Below are 14,020 nucleotides of genomic sequence, written 5' to 3' on the forward strand. Positions count from 1 at the left end.
CTTCAGTCGGCAAAAGCAGGGTTCCAGCAGATGTGTCCCAGGGAGCTTCAGCTTCGCGGCCCATTCTGTATCTTGTGTCTCGGGTTTGTGTGGTAGCTGGTACACCCGTACCGACCGGCTTGATATCTGCCCGCAAGGCAGCGGCTCCTCTGTCAGGTAAAGCAGTTCTTCTCTGGTCTTGCGAGGGTCGACTCACAGGTGGTCCCGATGGTTTTCCCAGGTAAATACTGCCAGGCGGTGATGGTATATTAGCTGTTTCTGCATGGCTGCGGTGGGTAAGGTGGTCACCTGCAGCCCACTTTCTCCGTCTGTATATTTTATGCAGTAGCAGTTTTCTCTTTGGCGCAGTCAGGTTGATGCGGCGTGACTGTCGGCTTTTAGGAGGCCGCTGAGGTCGCTTTGTGTTGCGCTTGTGTTCTCCTCCGTCCGGCTCCCCTGTGGGCTTGTGTCGGTTTTGTGCGATCAAGCAGCATGGACCAGAAGTTATCAAAGATGACCCCCAGGGCATCCGTGTCATGGTCCCTGGGGTCTGCTTTATGCTGTTGCGGTATTGTCTGGCCCAGCACTGCAGTGCCTGGTGCGTCAGCCATTTTGAGTGGCTTCCGTCCTTGCAGCGTGAGAGTTCTGCCTAGTGCCCAGCGGTGTTCAGGCCAGCGGCAGCTCAGGTCTTTGTGGACCGGGATAACCCCCACCGGTCCGGGGAGGGTTGGGGGGGAGTGAGATGTGTGTACCACCTCGTCGGCCAGAGAACCGGGAGAGCAGCCGTCTCTCCTCGGCTCCCACCCGCACAGGCCGCTCGTCGCTTGTGGTCCGCCCGGTACCGGAGGACCAATTATCTGGTATCCCCGGGTTCAGGTCAGTCTTCTACGCTTGATTAGTGCGGTCAGCAGTCGATGTGCTCGGGTGGTCGGGCGTTATGCCCTGAATCTTGGCTCCAGACTCGGGAGCCCGCGCTTTGCACGTCTTGTTTGCTTGGCGGTCAGGCTCCGCCCCCTAGAATTTCAATTTAATATAGAAAAGGTAGGCACACTTAGTCAAATGCCATAAAAGTATATGAGCAAAGACAAAGAAACAAAAAATAGTGTGCACATTCAAAAGCCTTCTTTCCCCAAGGCCCTAAATAATCTACAATCAATAATGAACGAGGAGCACAACCATATAAATGAAAAGCACTTTATTAATTGGGTCCAACATAGCAGGTATCCCAAGATGCATACCACTACAAAGGCCTTAGCATTCATATCACAATACTCATACAAAAATATACACAATGAACAACAGTCACAATTATGCATGGTAAACAGCTAAAAAAATAATAGTTCTATTCCAGATACATATCAGATAGATACCTGAAAAAAACTGACCAACTAATGATACATACCATGAAAGAAAATTAGAAATAGTGAGAAGAGGGAGAAAACCCCCAAAATGTAAATGTAATGTAAAACTTCAACATTTGGCCATAAACATGCATTTAGCTGTTATACTAACAGCCACTACAGGAACTTCGCCAGGAAGACCTAAAATAAAAGCTCTTTACGTAAAGCGTCCTTATGCCATCAAGTGATGTGAATGCTTCTAAAAGAGAAACAGTGGCTTCTCTGTCAGAAACAGTGGCTCAGACTGAGATCATCCTGTCAATGTGATCTAATCATGGGCAAAGCAGCACATTGCAGAGACTATCTTGGCCCTGGAACATCGTGGAGTTTAAATTTTATTTAAAATAAATTCCTTATTTTTGCAGCACAGAGATTAGTATACAGATCAAAATTATAATGGACAGAGACATAGATAGAATGGACAGAGACATAGTTAGTATGGCAGAAATACTGCACATTTTTTTTCTCTCTTTTTTTGGAAGTAAATGAGATAAGTCAACGGTACGGCTCATAAACCGAATAAAAGTACAGCATGCAACTTTGATTATAAAACCCCTGGGTCACACAGAAACGCATAAGCAGCTGGAGGAACAAAAGAAACCCTCATGAGAATGGTACTATGCCCATAGAGAAACTCTTCCAGGCCCCAGACAGAGATCAGCCAACCCCCATCACCGGCAGGATCCAGTCCCGAAATTTAGAGGTATGCCGGGTTCCAATATTCCATATATGGAACGCAATGTAGGGACTCTGTAAATCTTCTCCAAGATTTGACGATCATTCAATGTTGGTGAGTGGCTTACTGAAGAGCAGGAAAAGCCATGTGATGGTCCAGAGGTGAGTAAGGTGGTGAGGCTTGTGGGACATGGCAAATGGTACCTGAGTTGCAGCTTCCTCAAGAATGCTTAAAAAGGCTGTTCAACTTAGACATTGCTCCCGGGTTTCAAGGGGACACACGGCATCCGCCATTTTCAGTGTGCCGCTCATAATGCTGACTCAGAAAATACGTCCAGCCACCATGACAGTCAGGTCCTGTCCCTGGGGGTCTACCTTTTAGCCGCCTGTGCTATAGAAATCTTATTCTTGAGCGAGGGTTGTCCACCAAGAAGTGAATAACCTTTTTTTATATTGTACCATTAAGTAGTGGCTTAATCAATGTAAACCTGGAACAATTCTAGGGTAGAACACAAAATATAGAGTAATCAATAGAAAGTATTTTTAAATAAAGTTATCATTAAACAGGTAGAAGTTCCCTTCATATTTCTGGTGGAAGCATCTACAGATGTAAATAAATTGACTTTCCGTGTGACTCAAACGCTTCCCCAGATAGTGTCAGATTGACATAATAAATAATATATTTTTTTAAGGCTTACTTAATTTAAATTCATATTTTAGATCTATTTACTTTGAAACGTTATAGTTTAAAATTAATAGTTTCTTGAAAGGTTAACTTGGTGGAATTACAAAATACATCACAATCAATGACATTGGATACAGCGTCTTATACCTTACAATCCAGTGAGCCAATAGCTCAGTACATTAATGTGACTAGCCAAAGGTATATAGTTGCCGGTCGAAATTATGATGTGCTAGTGATGTCAGGGAAACAGTCTCTTTTCAAACACATCTCTCCTTTACTCCCTCTGGAAGTGGGAAGGTGTGAATAAGCCAGAGCAATTCCCCTTCCACAAAGTCTGGAACAGTTGCCACAGTATATTTATGAAAACCATCCAACTTTAATACCCATTTCTTTGAATGGGTGTGATGAAAAGCTAGGGTAAATTGTTTAATCAGCTGTAAAAGCCATTAGTTAGGAGTTCTGAACCATTGCTCTCAAGACGTAGGCCAACAAAGGGGGGGAAGGGGGAGGGGGAAGAAAGAAAAAAAACTTCTAGAGAATTCTTGGCATTATCTGAAAAAAAAAAAGAAATAAAAAGCTGCCCAGCAACCAAATATTTAAATATGTGATTGAATGTTCCTTGAAGAATAACGATACATTTTTTTATTAATCAAATAATAAAAATTGGAATGACTAGTGCACAATCAGACTTAAACCTTCATCATTTGGTGATTATGTGTTATAAAGCACTTTCTGGTTTCTCATGCATTCCCGTTTAAGTTAACAACCACACAATATATCAAAGTATGCAAGGATTTCAGTCATTGGACTAATTAACAACCAGCATTCAGAAAGAGGAATAGGATGTTACGCTACTTTGCAACTTAACTGTGTAATTCTTCAAAATAAACACTTTTTTTTTTCGCAAAGATTCCTCATAATGTGGCAATTGTTAAAGGGATACTATAAGTGCCAGGAATACAAAGCTGTATTTCTGCTACACTAGCTCCCTCTTCCTCCACCGCGCCAACCCGACCAATGTCCCTCAGCGCTGGGCCGACGCTCAGCCCCCTCCGACAGCCCACAATGAGCGGGTGCTAATGCGCATGCAAGCAAAAGCCGTGCGCATTAAAACTCCCCATAGGAAAGCATTGAATCAATGTTTTCCTATGGGACAAAATCTGAAGTGTAAGGACCAAAGGTCCATTTCAAACCAGTAAGCCTTCTTGTGGCTGTCTGGTATACAGCCACTGTGGGCAGACTTAGAGCTGCAATGTAAAAATGTGTTTCTCTGGAACTGCAATATTTAACATTGCAGCACTAAGTGCAAAAGGGACACTGCACCCAGACCATTTCAATGAGCATTGCTTTCAATACCAGACCATATAAAGAGACTAAACCAGTGGAAGATCATGTAGCAAGCTTTTATGCAGGAAATTATGAAATGTGATGTTTCGGTTAGGGATCCTAACCTTTCTCTTCCTTCTTCTATTTTTCTAATTTCTACACTTATAGTTTTTCACTTTCTTTGATGCTTAAAAGATTTCAAATAGTTATGCAATACTGTATAAACTATGCAACCATTGATATGTGTAATGTATGGGCATGTCACTCTTTAAAGTTTAACATATTTTTACAAAAAACAAAAATAAAAAAAATCTATATTTCTTTGTACAACTAACTTTTTAACTGAAAAATATATCCATAATGAACTCAACAAGTTCGGTTTCATTTATTTATTTATAAAATATTTTACCAGGAAAGATACATTGAGATTTCTCTCGTTTTCAGTATGTCCTGGGTCCACAAATCATTGCATTGTTACAGTTAGTGTACAATAAAATACAAAAACAATATTAATATACAATATATACAAAATGTAACATAGAACAGGTAGGAAATATATAATCAACCATGACAGGTGCATTCCGTTTTGAGGTATGTAGAGAGGGATCTCTTAAAGGACTTTAAGCTTAGGGAAGATTTTAATTTGTGCTGGAGGTCGTTCCACAAATGCGGTGCTCTGTAGGAGAAGGAGGATCGGGCTGCTTTCTTTTTGTATTGAGGTAGACTAAGTAAAGTGTTGGTACTGGATCGGAGGTTATAGGAAGTGGGGACAGCCGGGGAAAGCATTGCGTTCAGGTAGGGTGGGAGCTTCCCAGAAAAGCTCTTAAACACAAGGCTGGAAAAATGGATGGTGCGTCTGGATTCCAGCGACAGCCAGTTTAGTTATTTTAGCATGTCACAATGGTGGGCCCTGTAATTACATTGTAGCACAAATCGGCAGAACGAGTTATACAATGTGTTGAGTTTATTAATGTGGGATTGCAATGCAGATGCATATACTACATCCCCATAATCAATGATTGGCATCAGCATTTGCTGTACAATCTTTTCCTTTACTGAAGGGCTTAGGCAGGATTTGTTTCTGTACAGGGCACCTAGTTTTGGATAAAGTTTAGATGCAAGCTTTTCTATGTGCAGGCCAAAAGATAGATTGGGGTCTAACATCATACCCAAGTATTTGAAAGAGTGGTCTGCGGTCAGTGTGCCATTTGAAATTGTTTTGATGGATAGGTGGGAATTGTGTAATTTGTGTAATTTAGGTACTGTTCCAAAGATCATTGTGACAGTTTTGTCAGTGTTCAGGAACAGTTTGTTTTTTGCGATCCACTTTTCTACATCTGTAAACTGGTCTTGGAGCACAGCCTCAAGCTGCGGTAGATCGGAATTGCTTGCATAGATTACTGTGTCATCTGCGTACATGTGTACATTTGAGGATTTGCAGACATTAGGCAGATCATTTATAAATAATGAAAATAGTAGGGGGCCGAGAATTGAACCTTGGGGAACAGCACACGTGACTGGGAGAGGGAGGGAGTCGCTGTCAGAAATGGACACATATTGCGAGCAATCCGATACATACGATCAAAACTAGTTTAGCAAATGATCACCAATACCTGAGTTTTTGAGTTTGTGCAGTAGAATGTTGTGGTCTACTGTGTCAAAGGCCTTAGCAAAATCAAGGAAAATAGCTCCAGTTAGGTCTCCTTGTTCCATGCCAGTTTGGATGTCATTGCAAACTTTTAAGAGGGCAGTTGTAGTGGAGTGATTCTGGCGAAAGCCCGATTGATCAGGGGTCAGATAGTTTGATTGTTGGTAATACTCACATAGTTGCGTATGGACAAATTTTTCTAAGATTTTTGACAATACGGGGAGCAATGATATAGGGCGATAGTTAGAAACCAAAGTAGTGTCACCACTTTTATGGATAGGCACTACTCTCGCAGTCTTCCAAAGTTTGGGTATGTATCCAGACACCAAGGATTCGTTAATTAGAGTTGCGACGGGTTTAGCAATTGCCGGCGCACTAAGCTTCAACAGCATTGCTGGGATTTGGTCAGGTCTGGACTGTTTTTTCATTTTTAGATTATTAAGATGTTTTTCAATGACACTAACAGGTACAGGTCTAAAAATGAACTTGTCTTTATTGGGTCTTTGCAAATTTAGTGAGACCTGATCCACATTTGTAGTTTCAGGATGCGTGCCATTTATTAGCTTGGCAATCAGGGCAGTAGAGCATCTGACAAAATAATTGTTAAAGGCATTTGCTGCATCTAAGGGAAGTTGCAGGGTTTGGTTATCCACTTTGACAGTGGAGGGTTGGGAGTGGATTGGGGGAGTTTGTAGTTTATTTATGACTTTCCAAAAGTTTCTAGGGTTTGAGATGTTATTGTTCAGATTTTCATAGAAATATTGGGCCTTGGACAATTTTGTTTGTTTTGTGCATATATTTCGCCATTGTCTATACGCACAGTGATCATTCATAGAGCCAGTACGCTTAAACTTTGACCACAAAGAATCCCGAAACTGGTACATTTTGATGGTCAGCTGTGATCCAATTCATATGTGCTCCTTTTACCCTCACCTTACGCAGCGGGGCATGCAGATTCCAAATTTGTAGGAGTTCAGACTGAAAGAATTCAACTGCACAGTCTAGATCTGGGATAATGTTTAATCTGTGCCATGGGAGGTTCTTGATGTCCTTTAGAAAGGATTCAAGATTACATTTTTTGAAGGGCCTAGTTATTTTAACCTTGGGAGAGGATTTAATAGCCTTTATTTTGCGCACACAGTACACTAAACAGTGATCACTGAAAGTGTTTGGCAGGGTATGGCTAAGGCTGTTAATGTTTATGCGAGTTGGGGAGGAGATTAATTGCGTTAGCGTGCAAGAACTATTATTTTTAGGATTCAGCCAATCAATATTAAAATCTCCAAAGACCAACAGTTCACTTTTAGGGTTTTGAGCAATGGTTTCACTAAGGAGATGGGCTATGTCAGAAAGGGAATGCACAGGGGAGCTAGGTGGGCGGTAGATTCCTGCAACAATGATTGAATTACTGCACGGGATCTCAATTGTGCCAGAGAGAAAATCAAAGGTGGCACTAAGGTTTTGTAAAGGGGTAGACTTTATGGAATTGTCAACATAAATAACAATGCCTCCTCTTCTCTTTGCTCTGTCATTTCTAAAACATGAATACCCCTGTATTGCAATGGCGGTGTCTGGTATTTTAGTCGTTAACCAAGATTCTGAGAGCACAATGATTTTTGGTTTGTAATGGGAACACCAGGCTTGCAGTGCATCCAGTTTAGGGAGTAAACTACGGATGTTGCAGTGCACAAAAGAGAGTCCTTTTTTAGTGGGGAGATTAGGACTAGAATTAGCTGGGGTACCAGGGTTAGACTCCACATCATTTGCAAGGGCAAGTAACATAAGGAATAGGAATTTGGACATCATTTTTGTTTGGGCATATAGTGAATGGGATACTTTATAATTTTGTGAGGTGTGGGTAGGAGGGCTATTTTTTAGAACTCTCCACCAGCACTCAGCAGATACGTTACAGGAACAAAGCATGCCATGGTGTATGATAATTTGTGTTCCAGTTTGAGGTGTGTGCTTATGCTGGTAGTGGTGTGAACAAAATTGAATTGAAAAAAGGGTTATTAAGAATATCAGTATGGTTATATTTGGATTCATGTTAGTGGTATGAGGTGTGTAGTTGAAAATGAAACTGAAACAGAAATTGTGAAAAACAAAAATTAAACAAAAAGTATATAGTATTGGTGTGTGATATATCTATTTGTAGGGAGAGAGGGTATGTGTTCTATAGGGTTAAGGGATTGGAAGGGTGTGCTGATCAGTGTTTGCACCTGTCAATTTCAGGAGATTGAAAGTTGTGTGGGAGACTATCTATAAATGTGGAATTAAGCATGGGGTGGGTGGGAACCGAGTCTTCCAGAAGACTACCTGTTTCAAATGACCTATTGGTACGAAAACCTATCAATGTACAATATAAAGGATTTGGAAAGTCCCCATATAATCAGGCAGTCTTTTGCAAAAGAACCTAGGCACATCAGAGAGTCAAAGATAAGACAATATTGGTTTAGTTTTCTAGAGTTCAACAACCAACGCCTTCAAAAAAAAAAAAAAAAAAAAAATTTCTTGATATTCAATAACTATATGAAAAGTTTATGTTTAAATTCAAAACTGCTGTTTATTTCTTTTAAAAGAAACAGATTATGGATTTCATTTGGTTAAAAGGATTAGTTTATCATGGCTATATATTCATGGAATATCCAGTCTTAATTAGAACCTCTCTAATGTACATTATGGTATTATGGATCCAAATTAGACCGTTCATAGGAGATTTGCCAAAGAAATGATCTGTCTAAAACAAACAACATGTACAGTGCTTTAACTATCTCAATGTGGAGGCTTCCAACTTTATTCAGCAAATTCACCAAATGCTCTAAGCCAAACTGGTAATCATGTGTAGGTTATCTGCACTGTTTTGAGTTAAGGACAGATGATTTCAGATAGCTAAAAACATTTAACCATTCATTTTTGAGAAGTCTAGTTTTCAAACTTAGTAATAGTGTCAAATAAATCTTAATATAAATCTCTTGTCTTTGTATGTCCCAGGAGACAAACGCAGTGGAACGTTGGAAACAGATGAAGCAAATGAAGTGGAATCTCCTCGGGTGCCAGAGGAAACGCATGTTTGGGTCCATGAGAAAATCAACAAACCGAAAGTTGTGCCAAAAACTACACAACCATCCACAGAAAGCTTAATGAGTAAGTAAGCCCCAAATAATTATTGTTCTAATAACTGAATGCCAAAACATTATATATGTTTGTGTTCATATTTGGAACAGAGAGATATTATATGTTAAATGCAAAACTGAAGAAAAATTTTACATGAGCAATCACAAGAGAAACCATCAGAGTATTGATGGCTCATGGCAACAAATACAGTTTTGCTCGAAAGTTTGTATACCCTGGCAAAAATTGGGAAATTTTGGCATTGATTTTGAAAATATGACTGATCATGCAAAAAATTATTTTATTTAAGGATAGTGATCATATAAAGTCAATTATTATTACATAGTTCTTTGGCTCCTTTTTAAATCATGATGATAACAGAAATCACGCAAATGGCCCTGATCAAAGGTTTACATACCCTTGAATATTTGGCCTTGTTACAGACACACAAGTTAAAATGGAAATTAAAGATTAATTTCCCACACCTGTGGCTTTTTAAATTGCAATTAGTGTCTGTGTATAAATAGTCAATGAGTTTGTTAGCTCTCAGGTGGTTGCACTGAGTAGGCTAGATACTGAGCCATGGGGAGCAGAAAAGAACTGTCAAAAGACCTGCGTAACAGGGTAATGGAACTTTATAAAGATGGAAAAGGATATAAAAAGATATCGAAAGCTTTGAAAATGCATGTCAGTATTGTTCAATCACTTATTAAGCAGTGGAAAATTCAGGGATTTCTTGATACCAAGCCAATGTCAGGTAGACCAAGAAAGATTTTAGCCTCAACTGCCAGAAGAATTGTTCGGGATACAAAGAAAAACCCACAGGTAACCTCAGGAGAAATACATTCTGCTCCAGAAAAAGACGGTGTGGTTGTTTCAAGGAACCCAACACAACGATACTAGAACAAGAAGAAGCCTTTACTGTGCTAGTACCACAAAAAAGCCCGGTTACAATATGCCCGACAACACTTTGACACACCTCACAGCTTCTGGTACACTGTAATACGCGACGAGACCAAAATAGAGCTTTATGGTCACATCCATAAGCGCTATATTTGGAGAGAGGTCAACAAGTCCTATAGTGAAAAGAATACCATCCCCACTGTGAAGCATAGTGGTGGCGTGAGCACTAAAGGCACGGGAATCTTGTGAAAATTGATTAATTCTTCTGCACGAAGGCTGCGCGTGGGACGCTCTTGCAATTCCCAGCATGGCATCATTGTCTTGCTGTATATGCCTAACATTGTATGGCTTTATATATCTGGTGGCTTGGAGGAGATTTACCCCTTTCTTAGGGAGGAGCCCACATGGGACACAAATGATGTACCTGCATCAGCTTGGTATAAGTTATAATTTAATATAAAACATGAAAACATCTTAGTAGATTTCTGTATTAGAAGAGTCTCCATTGTACTTCTGAAAGCATTGCTGCTATGGTAACCAGTTTATTGTGTGAAGTTGCCTGGGGCCTGGCCTACAATTGATTGTTTATTGCTTGGGTTTACAATAACTATGCATAACCACTACAATTCCCCAGGCTGTGGCAGACATCTCAGATGATGCTTTGCCAGCTGGCAGAACATCATGAGAGGTTAGTCAGCAGCGACAGGAAAAGCAGACATTGCTGGCAAGTAATTTAGAGCACTGACCTGTAGAAACAGATACATCATTAAATATCACACAAACTGATCATAAGTTCATGCTTGATAAAATGGAACTGTACCTATGCTCTTCTGAGAATATAAGATATATTTAAATACTTGTCTATTCATTAGTGGGAAAATCTAAATTATTTAGCACACTTGCGGCTTTTAGAACGTACAGACCTAACGCTCATGACTAGGGAGATGTTTTGATACAGTAAATTGCTATACCGCGAGGCAGCGCACAGGCTGCTAATGTCAATGTTTAGCATTTCTCTAACGTTTCATTTCCTTTCCCAGCTCAAGTGATTAAGTGTGAAACGAAAATGAGAGACAAATGCAAAGGATCCACCTGCAACAGGTATTCCTTAATGTATACCCAGTATATGTTTATATATATATCACTCCCAGGGGTTTGTTTTTCCTAAGACACATATTCACACTGTAATTGGCAGCAGAATGTTAACAGGCCTAGGCTGTTTATAGACTGGGCCAAACAGAGGTCTTCTCTAAATTAAGATGTCATTATGTATTGCTCCAATAAAAACCTGCCATCTACAGGGAGTGCAGAATTATTAGGCAAGTTGTATTTTTGAGGATTAATTTTATTATTGAACAACAACCATGTTCTCAATGAACCCAAAAAACTCATTAATATCAAAGCTGAATATTTTTGGAAGTAGTTTTTAGTTTGTTTTTAGTTATAGCTATTTTAGGGGGATATCTGTGTGTGCAGGTGACTATTACTGTGCATAATTATTAGGCAACTTAACAAAAAACAAATATATACCCATTTCAATTATTTATTTTTACCAGTGAAACCAATATAACATCTCAACATTCACAAATATACATTTCTGACATTCAAAAACAAAACAAAAACAAATCAGTGACCAATATAGCCACCTTTCTTTGCAAGGACACTCAAAAGCCTGCCATCCATGGATTCTGTCAGTGTTTTGATCTGTTCACCATCAACATTGCGTGCAGCAGCAACCACAGCCTCCCAGACACTGTTCAGAGAGGTGTACTGTTTTCCCTCCTTGTAAATCTCACATTTGATGATGGACCACAGGTTCTCAATGGGGTTCAGATCAGGTGAACAAGGAGGCCATGTCATTAGATTTTCTTCTTTTATACCCTTTCTTGCCAGCCACGCTGTGGAGTACTTGGACGCGTGTGATGGAGCATTGTCCTGCATGAAAATCATGTTTTTCTTGAAGGATGCAGACTTCTTCCTGTACCACTGCTTGAAGAAGGTGTCTTCCAGAAACTGGCAGTAGGACTGGGAGATGAGCTTGACTCCATCCTCAACCCGAAAAGGCCCCACAAGCTCATCTTTGATGATACCAGCCCAAACCAGTACTCCACCTCCACCTTGCTGGCGTCTGAGTCGGACTGGAGCTCTCTGCCCTTTACCAATCCAGCCACGGGCCCATCCATCTGGCCCATCAAGACTCACTCTCATTTCATCAGTCCATAAAACCTTAGAAAAATCAGTCTTGAGATATTTCTTGGCCCAGTCTTGACGTTTCAGCTTGTGTGTCTTGTTCAGTGGTGGTCGTCTTTCAGCCTCTCTTACCTTGGCCATGTCTCTGAGTATTGCACACCTTGTGCTTTTGGGCACTCCAGTGATGTTGCAGCTTTGAAATATGGCCAAACTGGTGGCAAGTGGCATCTTGGCAGCTGCACGCTTGACTTTTCTCAGTTCATGGGCAGTTATTTTGCGCCTTGGTTTCTCCACACGCTTCTTGCGACCCTGTTGACTATTTTGAATGAAACGCTTGATTGTTCGATGATCACGCTTCAGAAGCTTTGTAATTTTAAGAGTGCTGCATCCCTCTGCAAGATATCTCACTATTTTTTACTTTTCTGAGCCTGTCAAGTCCTTCTTTTGACCCATTTTGCCAACGGAAAGGAAGTTGCCTAATAATTATGCACACCTGATATAGGGTGTTGATGTCATTAGACCACACCCCTTCTCATTACAGAGATGCACATCACCTAATATGCTTAATTGGTAGTAGGCTTTCGAGCCTATACAGCTTGGAGTAAGACAACATGCATAAAGAGGATGATGTGGTCAAAATACTCATTTGCCTAATAATTCTGCACTCCCTGTAATGTACGTAAAGTATGGCAGAAACATCTAAACAATCTGAGGATGACAGGACTTCTCCAGTAGCTACAATATTTATTGTCTTTCCCACCAATGCAGTTAAAGCCTGATTGTTATCACCATATGCACTGCAAAAATAAAGAATAAAAAAAAAAGTGTTAATAACTATATTTACAGTGATATATGGAGATTATATATCTCATTTATATCATAACAATACTAACAAAATTACCATTCACTTGTGAAAAGCAAACAAGGTAGAAAGAAAATTAGTGATCAAACCGTTTTCCAATTTTCTTACCGTTGAGGACCAGGGCTGTTTTTACATTTCAACGGTGTTTGTGTCTAGCTGTAATTTCCCTCTTACTCATTTACTCATTTATGTAATTTTTAAAATGTATTTAATATTTTTTTTAGATTTTTAGATTTACTGAGTGCCTCGACCCCTCATGTTCTCCGCAGGAGGGTAATGCAGAGATGCCTCAACATCGAGGCATCGCAGCAATACCATTAGAGCTGCTGGAAGCAATCATGATCGCTTCCAGCGCTCTAATTCCCAGCGGACGTATCAGGCACGTCCGCGGTCCTTAAGGACCGTTTTTTGTCGGACTGATCTGATACGTCCTTGGTCAGGAATGGGTTAAAGGTACACTCTAAGCATCAAAATAACTTTAGCTTAAAGAAGCCGCTTCGGTTTATAAATCATACCCCTGCAATCTCAATGCTCAATTCTCTGCCATGAACAAAGTTACTTGCAGGAAAACTCCATATAAAAGGTCTCATTATTATTTTTTACTAAATTTGTAGATATACCTCCAAAGAAATCATTCATGCTTTGTTTCTGCATGTTTTCTTTGGTAGTATGTGAAAAACAACACAAAACAAAACCAGCTTATAAAAACAGTATGCCCTCCCCTTGTTTTCCAGCCATTCCGTTTGTGACAGGGAATACTCCAATCAGAGGCTTCTCACTGGAGACATGCGCACATGATCATGGCTCTCCTGCCCCTTTTGTAAGCTCTGTAGAGCTAACGGAAGAGGAAACCAATCTCCCTGGCTTTCTAACTGACAGCAAGGCAGGTGTTTCTTCATGATGCCTAGAGTATCATGTCACATTGCTTTAATTAGCAATGTTTTCCTACTTGACTAGTAACATTTTTTTATTAGTTGGCAAATATTATGGGTCTTTTCCAGATCTAGCAATGCCCAAATGTTTCCAGAATAACATATATATTTATCTAGCTCTGAAGAGAGAGAGAGAGAGAGAAATGTATAATTAATACTGTTTAATTCAATTTAAAGACTTGGCACACATGCATAGATTCAACAAATTACTTTTACTGATGCAAGTTGATTTTCCAAAAATAATTGGAATCTCATATTCTGATTGAAGAAAGGCAAGAACATTTATTATTCCTGGGAAGCAACATGTAG

At 40.0% G+C, this 14,020-nt stretch overlaps 1 protein-coding gene across 1 annotated transcript in view; it reads left to right on the top strand.

Moving 5' to 3' along the window:
- CRISPLD2 (cysteine rich secretory protein LCCL domain containing 2) overlaps positions 1-14,020 on the top strand; it is a 45,414-nt gene that overhangs the window by 17,630 nt on the left and 13,764 nt on the right. Inside the window, exons 7-8 of the mRNA XM_063437384.1 lie at positions 8,705-8,857; positions 10,768-10,828. Coding sequence (XP_063293454.1) covers positions 8,705-8,857; positions 10,768-10,828 — 214 coding nt within the window. The remainder of the gene's footprint in view (positions 1-8,704; positions 8,858-10,767; positions 10,829-14,020) is intronic.

Source organism: Pelobates fuscus, chromosome 12 (genome assembly GCF_036172605.1).
Source record: "Pelobates fuscus isolate aPelFus1 chromosome 12, aPelFus1.pri, whole genome shotgun sequence".
NCBI lineage: Eukaryota > Metazoa > Chordata > Amphibia > Anura > Pelobatidae > Pelobates > Pelobates fuscus.